This window comes from Trypanosoma brucei, assembly GCF_000002445.2.
Source record: "Trypanosoma brucei brucei TREU927 chromosome 11 chr11_scaffold01 genomic scaffold, whole genome shotgun sequence".
Lineage (NCBI taxonomy): Eukaryota > Euglenozoa > Kinetoplastea > Trypanosomatida > Trypanosomatidae > Trypanosoma > Trypanosoma brucei.
In genome coordinates this window covers 1,538,501-1,550,935 of record NT_165288.1, presented here as the reverse complement: position 1 = coordinate 1,550,935, position 12,435 = coordinate 1,538,501, and the positions used below count along the sequence as shown (strand labels likewise).

Below are 12,435 nucleotides of genomic sequence, written 5' to 3'. Positions count from 1 at the left end.
AAAGTTTTTCGTTAAAAGTCGGATAAACAAAAAATAAGAAACAGATAATACATGTTGGTGAATCGCATCCATGATCTTGTTCACAAAAGATGTGTGAGAGGTGAAAAAATCTAAAAATATATATTGGGGATGAATGAATAAAAGGACAACTCCCCTGCAATGTACTTCGGTCCGTTGTTATAGTAACCCACTAGTGTTGTCATTCCTGTTTCTGTTCCAATCCTTTGTCAATACCACAACTGAGCTGACACACACACACAGACACACACAATGAAAACGGATGTTATGTAGGAAAGAAGAAACAAAGGAAAAAGGGATTATTCCTTTTATTTCAACCCTGTACGCGTGAACAGTCGATGAAATATTCTCAGTCTCTACTCACTTCGTTTCTTCTACCCCGTGACTCAAAAGGACAAGTGAAAGGAAACATCAAAGGTACCATTGTTTCCCCACAACAATAACAACAACAACAAAAGGAACAACGAAGTACGAGACCGCAAAACAAACGAACTCTTTTCCATTATTCTACCCATATGCGCATATACACAAGTGATTGTTCACTGAAAGGGATATATGTATATATAGATGTTGGTGAAGTGTACACACAAAAGATGATTAGTTTTAAACCATAAATCGGTAAGAGACGGTGAGAACGCACAGTCAATGCTGTGCATTTATAGGCCGATTGTGAGAACGTAGCAACGTTACTTAAGGAACATCAAGTTTCTCGAGTGAACCGAACGTTTTTCCAACCTTCACTGAAACTCGTAAGGGGACCCGCAACGAAAATACTTGCGCCTGCTCCACCATTATCCCCTTTATTTTCCTTGCTACAACATCCACGTACCCCTCAACCACAGAATATATGAGTTCATCGTGAATGCACAAGACAAGGGCGAAGGGGGCCGCAGGTAGGTTAGGAACAATGTCGTGACGCCTTTCGTGAACCTTCACCATGGCACTTTGAAACAACGTGGAAGAACTACCCTGAAGTATACGAGCGATTGAGTGCTGCCTTCGCCGATTGCCGTCCTTCTCACTCGACAAGTCGTTGATACCCGTGAGGGTAACGCAACGCGCCTCATGAAACGCACGGATGCGTGCGCGTGTTAAAAACTTTCCTGCAGCCGGGTAACGCTGATGAAACGCACGTAGTAAGGTGTCGGCGGTAAATTTTCGTTGACTAGACGGAACTGAGTGTGCTGAGTCCATCAAAATTTTCACGCGTTCCTTCATTGTCGCTAAGCCCATACCGTAAAATAAGCCGTAGACAACAACTTTGACTGTTTCTCTGAGGTGTGGCGGAACCTGCTCATCATCACTAAGACCAGTAATGTGCCGTGTCATCGCTGATAGCACGTCGTATTCACTTGACAAGTGCTTAATGAGCAACTCGTCCCCGCTCAGATGTGCCAACACGCGCAACTCCATTTGGTTGAAATCGAACGAAAGAAGTACGCACCCAGGTGCTGGACCGTACAAGTGTCGCATTGTCCACTCAGGGTTTGTGAACAACAACCCATAATCAGATGTGAGGGGACTTACGTAGGTGCATTTTTGTGCCGTTTTGGGAACAGTTTGCAGATTGGGTCGAGAACAGTACAATCGTCCCGTCGAAGTGTGATGAACGGCCCAGTGAGGATGTACAGAGTAACAGACTGCTTTTTTTGTACTCCCCACACTACTCCCACCGCTGCCTGAGCAGTCATTCGCACCCTCATCCTCTTCGTTCGAAGCAACTTGTGTCGCAACGTCAACGATGCGGTCTAACATATTCATATTTTCCACGTTGCTTCTGAGAGTTCGCATAAAATCAGTGCGCTCACGAATAGCCAACCATACATGGGCCAACTTTCTTCCCGACTCATTTCCTTTGCCGGCGCCACGATAAAGTTTTTGGAGTTGCTTGTCAAAGCTGCCGTTAACGGAAAGATTGTAGCCGTATGTATCTCGCAAGCAATCAACCATCACTTCTGCCGTTGCCTCCCTCACGCTAAAACACCCTCCGGAATACTTGGAACATGGGCTTGCGTCAAGTAAGGTCTTCCCATAGTCACTAATTTTTTCAATCTGATCCTCCAAATCCTTTGTCATCAATTCAAAGGCAGTCTTCCTCACAAACATACCGTGATATGTCATGACTTCGCACAAAAATGCTACACTAGTTTCAAGGCGGCAAACGGCAGGAAGTGAACAAACAGATGAGACCTTCGGGTTGTCGTCATCAACTGATTTAACGAAGCTCTCATAATACTCGTGAAGGGCCATAGAAGAGCAAAGACGATCCTCCATTTGCGAGTCCGAAATAGAGCCTATTGACGGCAGCGGGGGCATTTCAAGCATGTTCTGACCTCCACCACCCTGTCTTAACGGACCATCTGCCGGCAAACTACCTCCATGTCTCAGTACCACCATCGAGTTGTTCACCCGAGTTTGGATTTGCGCTCTCACACTTTCTGGGAGTTTCATCATAGCCTCTTTCGGGTTAGCACATTTGATTCCGGCATGAATAGGTCCACGTACACGTTCAATTACTTGTACCCAAACTGAAAGATCCACAAGGTTCCTCACGTCAATGCGATCTGTACCCAGAAAACGAAATAGTAATTGATACAAAGGTCGTCCATTCAACAAAACCTTTGTCACATTCTCCGAAGCGAGCAGTTTCGCTAAGAAGGTAATAGAAAACGTGTCACGAGGCGTAAATACGTAATACGCTTCACCACCAACAAGAAGCATAACTTTAATGGAAGAGTTCAGTTTTTGCACGTCGCTTGCACTTCCCCTGTCTATTTCCGCCAGTGCTGCAGAGAACGCCGACGCATCATTCATCAGAGACGTGTTTTCACCCAGCTCCACGTCAACAACGGCTGGCCCCAACCTTCCCTCAAACAAATCCTCACTAACGCTGAGAGCATCGTCGAAACCGCGTACCGAAATTTCAGCGCATGAAGGGCCACTGGCAACGGGTGGTGAGAGGGCTCTTGAAGCCGAGGGCGTAAGAACAGTGTTTTTCGAAGCAGTTGTCACCGGTGTTTCTGCGATCAGGAGTGTTTCAGTGGAAAATTCAGTTGAGCGGCGACGCTTCCTATCCGTACTCGCTGCAGGACTCTTTTTCTGTTTGGAGGTGACCGACGCATGAATCCCGCTGCTCCCGATATTCCCACAGGATTTTATCAGAGAATCAGTCCAAAAGAAAGCAGAGAGACTGTCATCCCTTCTTGCGGAGAAGATTGAAAGATTTTTCATGTCCGTGCGAACCGAAAGTAGCACAACGTATGGCGATGGACACTCCTGCCAAAGGAATAAAAAGGGAAAGAAAGATGTAGCCACGCAACTGGCAAGAAACACCTTATTACAACAACAAGCGAGTATATTCTCGTACCACCCTCTACTCATAGCGGTAGTTACGTACAGTAATTCATATACGCGGAGCAGAAAAAGAAGCACATGAAAAATTAGAGTAAGAAGGAGGGAGAGGAATGCACTATATCACACACACACGGGCGAAAAAGATAGTAAAAGTAGAACAAAAGAATATCCTTCTAAATCACGCCACACCACGCATAAGACACACAAAAACATAAGCATGTTTATGCAGAGCAGGAGGAAGGAAAGATGTCGACAGAAGTTTTGCTCTATCGTCTCACCAGAGGTCATTTACCAAGGCAACAGCTTCGTCCACTCCCAATCCTGCATCGAAAGACTGTTTTTTTTTTTTTAATACCAAGTATAGGTTTAAAAAAAATATGTGTATATAAATATACAAGCACCTGCGGTAACTGAAAGAGCCACCAGGAATGCTTAGCGAGATTTGTTCACCGCTAAAAGGAAAAAGAATGAAGTGAAAGGTTAAAAAAACGATAAAAGGGCCAAGCAAAACAGTTAAAACTTACGCCAAAAGAACGCAAGCAATGGGCATCGTCAGAACAAAATAAAATATCAAAAGTAAACGATAATATACAAGTCAATATAATGACTGTATATAGGCATGTAAAGTCCGTGTCCGCACACACGCACTACCGGTTTCGTCACGTCCACGCGTCCATTTCGATACTTTTTCCACCTGCCACTACATTTTTAAGCGATAATGTGAGGTCTCGTGCAGCAGTCCGGTACAAAAAAGCACACATACGTGTAAACAGAAAAAATTTTAAGTATATATATGTATATATAACGCGAAAAAAGTGACACGAAATTTTAAAATGATCAAAAAACTGCCATGAGCGGATTTGTCAAATGTACTTTTTGGTCGTGAAAAAGTGGCGGAGGCGCAGGTACGTAGCACAGCATATGATTGATGATACAAAAGCAAAGACATAGACATAATTCCACGCCACAGCATTCATTTCATTAAGGGAATAACGTACGTCTTCATCCACTGCAAGAAGACTCAGAAAATCAAACCGAATGCGCGTCGTGGTGTCTCTAATGTAGTGCATTTGCCGCAACGCGCCACTTGCTTTTCCAATGCCGAGCGCGGTGGGATTTGTGGTACTATAACTTTGCCTTTTCTGCCGCGTTAGCTCAGCTTCTTCTGCATCCATCAACTCTAGCGTAATGTTCATTGAGGTGGCAGAGTGCACAGCCTTTGGTGACACCTTAAAACAAATCGCTATCTTTCTGTCTTGGTTTAGCTCAAATATCTCTCTTGCGTCCGTTTTCGCCACATTATGGACCACGAGCGATGCACCACCAGATGTCGTAACGGCAACGGCAACAAATGGGGTGAGGCTGCGCGTCATTTTGTACTGGAGGTAATACCGCCCAGCTTCAGGGACTTCTTCTGTAAAACACTTCCGACCAGGGTTCACTGTGAAGCGAAACCCCTTCGCACCCTGCGCTACCAATATGGTTAAAAGTAATAGGTGGCACGGGTAAAATGTTCGCGCATATGTGAGACACTGCAACATTGTAATCTCCTCTCACTTATCCGTGGTTGCCTCTTCTGAATTTCGTCGCAGCGAAGTTGTTTGACTCTCCGTTTACTGTAGTAATTATGATTTCCTCTTCTTCCCGCACGCACGTTCCTATTAGCCTATATCACTTATCACCGCTTTATTATATAATTTTAATAAACCTATTTTAAAAAAAGAAAACCAGAGTTTTCAAACTTTTTCATGCAGAGTAAAGCAACAATATGTTTCGTTCAGGAGAAATCAAGCACAGCGCAAACTTTTCACGAGCATCTTCCCTTGCTGCAGAGAAAAAAAAGGAGCGCAAGCACATGGCAGCAAAACAATGCACCTCATCGAATAGGTGAAAAAAAAACTAAGAAATACGATTCTCCGTCATGACGCGGAAATAACAACGGTATGCATACCTTCCAAATTTACTCACAACGTTCCGCCCACCGTTGAGCAACCCGTTCAGCCTCCTCATCAGTCACCGCAACGCCACCTACTTCTTCAAACACGTAGTCACTCTCATCTAAAGAAGGAATCTCACAGTATGATATTCCCATGCGATCCACCAGCAACTGGGCTGGTTCAACGGCACTACCGTCCTCACAATCTGCGCTACTCTTTTCAGCACTTTCCTTCCTCAAGTTGTTGAGGGCTATTTGTAACTTTCCCAATGACAGGCGACCAAAATTCACAATTTCATCCAATGACATATCCTCTGCAAGAAACACGTCCATCATAGTGCGCGCCGCTATGGGCCTTCTAGCGTACGCGTCCATGTTCAGTTGACGCTCATCGCCTAATCGTGGACTGAGTGAAGTTCCGTGCCTGTACAGCATCATTTCCCTCATCTGCTGCAATGGACCCAAAGTAACACTTCCCTGCGGTAACTCCATAAGCTCGCACAGAAGTGACTGAATGTCTCGCTTAAGAACGATTATTTCTTTTGCGGTGCGCAGCGTCCCCACAACACAACAAGGCACACGCGCACCAAAGAGAGGACTCAGTGCATACTCCTGAAGTACGCGGCGCCGCGTGCCAGGGGAGCCACTCGACTGAAACCTACTTGTTTCAGCACCTTCGGGTACAAAATCCTCATTATAGGGCCAGTAGTAAGCACGACGCGAAATGAATATGTGATTGCAAGGACATGACATCACGATAGAAGACGATGTTAATACAACACTCACTCCTGCAGAAGGGAATAGTCGCTTCATTTTTTCCAAACTGATGTATTCCACCTGCAATGCACGTATATTGATGGTGCTGTTCGGGAGCTTATGCCAGCTGTCACTTCAACAACGTTGTCGTGAGGTGCGACGACCACTCAATAACTAGACGTCTCCTGGACGCACCAGGTCAAAAAAAAAAAAGGATAAAATGAAACACCCCTAACGTAAGTTTCAAAGAGGAAGTAATATTTGCTACTCAACCTTCCGCTGTGACAAAAAAAAAACCTACATAGCATCGATTCAAAAAAAAAGTGATTTTTTTTTTTTTAAAGGGAAAACAGTACCGACAAACCGCTATGGTAAGTAGAGGAAGAGGGCGCAGTACGCTTCCCGAGAGTGAGGCGGAAGTGTCCGTTGGTCCACAAAAGGGGACCGTGCCAGGGAAGAGGAAATAGAAGAAACACCGTTAGAATTCTAAAAATAATAGTTCAAAGAAAAAAAATGGGGTAATCGTTAAAATTCCGTACACGTACTCCCCTCATTCTACACTCTCTTTTCCTCTCCCAGAAAAAGGGGGAATATAATGAAGGCAAGAGAGAGTAAAGGAAGATACGTACGTGTAAATGTATACAACACCCCCTATTGTTCCCTCTCCTCGCTAAAACCACAGTCAACGAAGTAGCGACCCTGAGGTACGGAAGAGACAACCATTTGGATGAAACAAAAGCATATGATGATATCCTTTTGGTTTTTGTTTTGTCATTCACCTTCCGCATAAATAATAGGTAAAAACATACAGCATAATTTCTTTTTTTTCTCATATGCTCAATACACGAATCCCCCTTTCCTTTGTTTTCCCACTCCAGTTACACTCCCTTTTATAATGTTATGCGAGGCTTTCTCCCTGCTACCTGTCTTTACATCTTTTTTATATTCACTTGCGCATATATATATACTGCTATCTTCACCCACTCAACGGCAAAAGCACCAAACCTCATTGACACATGAAGGAAAATCACTGAGTGGCTTTGATGATGTCCACAAATTCTGGCTTCAGTGAGGCACCACCAACAAGGAAGCCGTTGACGTCTCGCTGTTGGTAAAGAGTGCGCGCATTCTTTCCATTAACAGAACCGCCGTAAAGAATGCGGAGCTCTCCCGCGACATCTGCTCCAATCTTGCTGCTCACCCAGCTGCGGATGAGTGCGTGGGCTTCCTGCGCTTGCTGTGGTGTCGCCACCTTGCCGGTACCAATGGCCCAAACGGGTTCGTAGGCGATGACAACTTTGGCCCAGTCAGCCTTCTTCAGTTTCTTAGCAATAGCAGCGATCTGTGTGAGCACAACAACAGCGGTGCGACCTGATTCACGCTCCTGCAGCGTTTCGCCGATGCAAGCAATAACCATGAAACCAGCAGCAACGGCGGCGGCAACCTTGTCCGCAACAATCTCGTTTGTCTCACCATAGTATGCGCGGCGCTCGGAGTGACCCAGAACAATCCAGTTGACACCGAAATCTTTGAGGATGGGCAGGGAGACTTCGCCGGTGAAGGCACCGCTCTTTGCAATGGCGTTCTGCGCCGCAATCACAAATTTGGGGTGTGAAAGACGCTCCTTCGTCATGGCAAGGTGAACAAAGGTGGAGGCCACTACGCATTGCACGTCGTGGTTGATGCTTGTGGAGTTAAACAGATCAATAAGCTCCGACAAAGACTGTTGGGAGCCGTTGCACTTCCAGTTGGCTGCTGCGATGGGTTGTGGCTTGGACATAATTTGGCACGGTATAATAAGAGTTTGTTTTTTGGTAGACTTTGCTTGAAACTCAAATGGCTTCTTGTTTGCTTGCTAGTAATGATCTCAGAGACTCTAAACGTAGGTAAACGAGAAATATGAAGAAGAAAGGATAGCAGCGTCCCCAGTAAGTTGCTGCAGCCCCAAGATTTGGGGCAATGTTCTCAAGAAGCCCATGAGGCGATGAGACACAGTTGAAGATAATGAATCTCAGAATGTGCGTTTGTGTTTTGTAGGCATCTCAAACATGTTCTAGCCTTCACGCACGTACCCCTCTACCGGCACGGCGCCGAGTGAGTCAGAACGCAGTTTCTTTTTTTTTTTACATCGAGCACGCTCCTTTTCTCTGTCTTGCTTCCCTTCGCATATACACAAACATACACAAAAAGTCACAAGTATTCTATTCATTTGCCCTCTCTCTCACACACAGTGCTTTTTTCACAATGTTTCCACCAACATTCTCCTTAACTCCCCTTCCGCAATTGTCGCTTCTGGTTTCTCATCTCCCAAAGAATGTGGAAAAGGAACAGTGTAGTTGACAACCAAAGTGCATCGTCACAGACGCAACCTTCAGATGATCGACGATGCAGGGAGAAACCATGAGAAAGGGTTAAGTAACATTACAATATCAAACTCAACGGTGGAAAAGCCAGATACACCAATATCTGCCACAAACAGAAGACATACCAACCCAACAACCATATGATGCTTCACTTCTTGAGCAGTTTGTTCTATTCTCAAGCTTTGGTAGCATTACATAATGTCTGCAAGTTCGTTGTGAGAGTTTGGTAAGTGCGTCGGAAGAACGCCACCTCCTCGTTGTGTTTTCTCTCTGCCTCAGCAAACTTTTCCTTCTCTTGTTGAATGATTGATTCACAGCGGTATTCTAACTCCTCCACTTGTTGTTTAAGCTCCTCCTTTTCGCGCTCCAGTGCCTGGATTTTAGACTCCATTTCAATCTTGCTTTGTTCAGCCTGAAGAGCCTTACGCATCCCGTATGCCGCACTGCTTTCGTATAATGACCGGTACGCATCAAGTGTCATACGAAGTTCATCGCGCACACGCAACAGCAGGAGCCCACGCTCAGCGCAGTTCACCGTAACCTGACGAATTAGCTCGTCAAAAACCTGCGAGTAGAGCTCCTCACGGACCGGACAAATCCCAGTTTCTCGAGCATTGCGCTCTAGCAGCAGAGAATCAAGACGCTCCTGAAGGTTGATAACGTCCATTCGCGTGGCAGGTATACTAGAGACATATTGTACCCATTGTTGGCCATTCTCCTCAAACTCACGCGGAGGGATGATGCTGTACAGAACATCTTCAGCCTGCGGACCACTTTGCGCCCCGACAGCCACACGCTTCTTCTCTTTCAGAGCCTTCTTGTGCTTCACCTCGGAAAGCAGTACCGGCGTCTCATACTTAACTAACAGGGGTCGTGTGGGCATTGAAGGCTACTTCCTCTACCACTCTCTTTCTCACAGGTAGGAGTTGTCCTTTCTTAATTTAAACTTTCTATTATTCTGATGATGTCCTACACCGCTAACGTAGCTTCACGCTGGGTGGAATCTGACAAACTGGGACTGCTGGGTAAAAGAAAAAGAGAAGTATGAAAAGAAATAAAAAACGCTAAACAAGCTGAAAGGGAATCCATAGCTGCGAGCACCAACACGCATGGCCACTAAATGAGTGGGAGCGGCCAATATGTCAGACGACGCTTAAAAAAAAACGTTAAAAACAGAGTCGATAGCGTCACGCTTCCTCCAACGAAGGAGGCGAGCCCAAGAGTAAGTAACCAACCACACAGTCGCACCATAACCTGTGCTTCGTTTCTGCTAATATCAACTCTCTTCGCACACCGCAAGGGGTCCCGCCATCACAGTCGGTTAAGGCTGATTACACATACTCGCAAGCTGTCGACACCCCTTTTTCAGCAGTGCGCTGACAAACCCAAAGCCACACTCACGGTAATGTCAACAAATAACAGGTGTTTCTGCGTTAGGAGTTCACTTATGTCCAGATTCATACACACAACCAACACGGCAAGCGGTGTGACACCGCTATCGTCCCCCTGCTTCCCAATTCTACACAACAATACCTTCACCGCTACTAGCACTGTTTAAGACGTTAATAGGGGCCACTCGTCCTGTACTTCCCTTGCTTCTCGATGTCGTGGAAATCCCACCGTGTGGGCTTCCTGAAGTCACGGCGCATTGGGAATATCTCAGGCATGGGCCCAGCGTATACCATATCGTACGACGGATGCTGGCCTCGTGCGTACTGACGGTATTTTCTTTCCCACGGTGTGGGAAACTCCGGTGGACGCATCGGATTGCGGAGATCGCGCCACTCCGCGGTGTAACCTCGTTGGTGTTCCCCTTCCATTGGGGGTGCGTAGTAACCGGGACCACGCACGGGGGAGCCCGGACCTCCAGGTGCTCGCCACTGGCCAAGGTCACCGTACTCATCCGGATAGCCCGCATCCCTGTCAGGGAATGGCAAAGCATGCGCAACGTAGTCATACCATGGGTTGGGCAGTTCATTCACCACATCCCGCGAGTGACGGCGCTCTTCAACGTCACGGAATTGAAAGACTGCAAGTTCCCGGAATGTGCGGGTTTGCACCCGAATAGTATCATAGTCATCCTCTATAAGGCGACGAAGGCGCTCCGAGGCAGGTGCGTTGTAACGCGCTGTCCATACTAGTGCGCGCTTTGTAAGCTCCGCCCACATGTCAACATCATCTTGGCGGCGGTACTCCACGTACAAAACTTCCAGGAATCGGCTATCCCAGGAAAACTGTCGGAGTACATTTCGTACAAAATAATCATTAGCCTTCATGGTACCACAACCCACCATGGTTTCAACCACCTGGAGGTGCATATCAGCAGCCCAAGTAACGTGTGGGTTGCCAGCTATTTCTTGAACCACATCGGCCAAATGGCGCATCGTGGTTCGTGGATCGAAGCCAGTTTTGTACTGACATGTTCCATCCTTCTTTGTGTTGTACACAAAAGCACTTTCATCCGCAAAACCTGAAAGAACTTGTAAGTAGTTGGATGCTGTAAGGTTCTCTCTTGACCCTTCTGCATCGCCCAAAGATGCCTTGCGTTCAAGAAACTCATTCGCGCGCTGCAGCAGCGCAGCACCCGACTCCTTACCGACAACTCGAAATACTTCGAGAATTGTGGAAAGAAGTGAGGACGTATTCAAATTGGATAGTCTCACTCCCAAGGAAGCGAACAGACGTTCAATCAAATCGTCGCAGAATTTAAGTGTTTCATCGGCATCCTTCGTCTTGTAAAAGAACGCTTCAGTTTTACAACGGGTGCATTCGGTCGGATGAGCCCGTTTGTGCTCTTGCAACACAATACGCAAGACTTCCTTCACTGAATGTACCAAGAATTGATCGTTAGAAAAGAACCGACTTTGCATTTCATCTTCGATTGTGACGGAAGGACCAAGCGCCAATGCACGACCATTGTTCTGGAGGCGCCACGGTGAGTGATGCACTGACTTGCAATGTTCGTAGGGTGCCCAACGCGGTCGGCGTACAAGATGCGGATTAGGTGGCTCCGGCACTGGTGTAGGTTTATTTAGCATTGCCTCCTCCAATTTTGTAAAGAAATGTTGAAAAGCATTCCGCTCACCACCTGCCAGCATCACTTGTGCCATGCGTAGGTAAACCTCACGAGTGCGGTTGAAGCGGTTGAGGTCCATGACGTCGAGATTGGGGTCATGGTCAAAATGTTTCTTCCATTTCGGAAGGTACAATAGTTCTTCTCGGGTGAGGGAAAATGGCACGCGAGAAATGGGCTTTGGGTCCACCTCGCCGGGCTCCAGAAACTTCAATTCCGTGCAGTATCGATTCCACGCCTCCATTGCCCACGTTTTTTCGCCTGCTTCTACGCATACATCAAGATAGGCGCAGATAGTTGCCGTACAGGGCCACGTTTGCTGCCGTTCCATAATCTTCCAAACATCCCTCGCCATATCCAGTTCACCAGCACTCTGAAGAGTTTTCATAGCCGCTATATAGTGCACATGCTGCGGGTTAAAGTTATCTACGATCATTCGCAGAAGCCAATGAAGAGCTTCCTGAGGAATCGTTGCCGATCCCGAGGACATACGAATATTGGAAAGAAACGACAAAAAGTGTTTCTTGTACTCACTTGGAAATCTGTTAATCATTAGGTAGCGTTGGTACTCATAACGACCTTGCTCACAATACTTCACACTGTATGTATCCGCCCCGCGAAACCACGGAGCTGTGCCCTTATTACGTTTTGGCATGTACATAGAGTACATAATGTTTTTTGTATTATTTGACTGGTCGCTGTTACCCAAATCATCGTGAGAAAGCAGGGGCCAGGCATGTTGATACTGTGTATTGGCGTGGAAGCTGTCAACCTTCCGCCACCCCATTCCTACCTGCATCGGCATGCCCATGCGCCGCAGCTGTTGATAACCGCTTCCCGCCCGCATCATTCGAAGTGATGGGTCGCGAAACACAAATGCGCGGGCCTTGCCACTCCTGTGGTGTCCCACAACAGTGCAGCGAAGCATCCCGATT

At 46.6% G+C, this 12,435-nt stretch overlaps 6 protein-coding genes across 6 annotated transcripts, besides 2 other annotated features; all 6 read right to left on the bottom strand.

The window, feature by feature from the left end:
- Positions 1–451: 451 nt before the first annotated feature.
- Positions 452–483: a microsatellite.
- A 225-nt stretch (positions 484–708) lies between these two features.
- Positions 709–3,399, bottom strand: Tb11.02.3250 (DNA polymerase theta, putative; the record flags this gene model as incomplete). Its single annotated transcript, XM_823537.1, has 1 exon — positions 709–3,399. The coding sequence occupies one exon, from the start codon at positions 3,397–3,399 to the stop codon at positions 709–711; it is 2,691 nt and encodes an 896-aa protein (XP_828630.1).
- Positions 3,400–4,235: 836 nt separating this feature from the next.
- On the bottom strand, positions 4,236–4,913 carry Tb11.02.3240 (hypothetical protein, conserved; the record flags this gene model as incomplete). Its single annotated transcript, XM_823536.1, has 1 exon — positions 4,236–4,913. One exon carries the CDS (start codon positions 4,911–4,913, stop codon positions 4,236–4,238), a length of 678 nt encoding a protein of 225 aa, XP_828629.1.
- A 144-nt stretch (positions 4,914–5,057) lies between these two features.
- Positions 5,058–5,094: a sequence feature (AT_rich).
- Positions 5,095–5,332: 238 nt separating this feature from the next.
- Positions 5,333–6,121, bottom strand: Tb11.02.3230 (hypothetical protein, conserved; the record flags this gene model as incomplete). Its single annotated transcript, XM_823535.1, has 1 exon — positions 5,333–6,121. One exon carries the CDS (start codon positions 6,119–6,121, stop codon positions 5,333–5,335), a length of 789 nt encoding a protein of 262 aa, XP_828628.1.
- A 970-nt stretch (positions 6,122–7,091) lies between these two features.
- On the bottom strand, positions 7,092–7,844 carry Tb11.02.3210 (triosephosphate isomerase; the record flags this gene model as incomplete). Its single annotated transcript, XM_823534.1, has 1 exon — positions 7,092–7,844. One exon carries the CDS (start codon positions 7,842–7,844, stop codon positions 7,092–7,094), a length of 753 nt encoding a protein of 250 aa, XP_828627.1.
- A 758-nt stretch (positions 7,845–8,602) lies between these two features.
- Tb11.02.3200 (dynein arm light chain axonemal) lies at positions 8,603–9,310 on the bottom strand (the record flags this gene model as incomplete). Its single annotated transcript, XM_823533.1, has 1 exon — positions 8,603–9,310. One exon carries the CDS (start codon positions 9,308–9,310, stop codon positions 8,603–8,605), a length of 708 nt encoding a protein of 235 aa, XP_828626.1.
- A 679-nt stretch (positions 9,311–9,989) lies between these two features.
- On the bottom strand, positions 9,990–12,428 carry Tb11.02.3180 (hypothetical protein, conserved; the record flags this gene model as incomplete). Its single annotated transcript, XM_823532.1, has 1 exon — positions 9,990–12,428. The coding sequence occupies one exon, from the start codon at positions 12,426–12,428 to the stop codon at positions 9,990–9,992; it is 2,439 nt and encodes an 812-aa protein (XP_828625.1).
- Between the last annotated feature and the right edge of the window lie 7 nt (positions 12,429–12,435).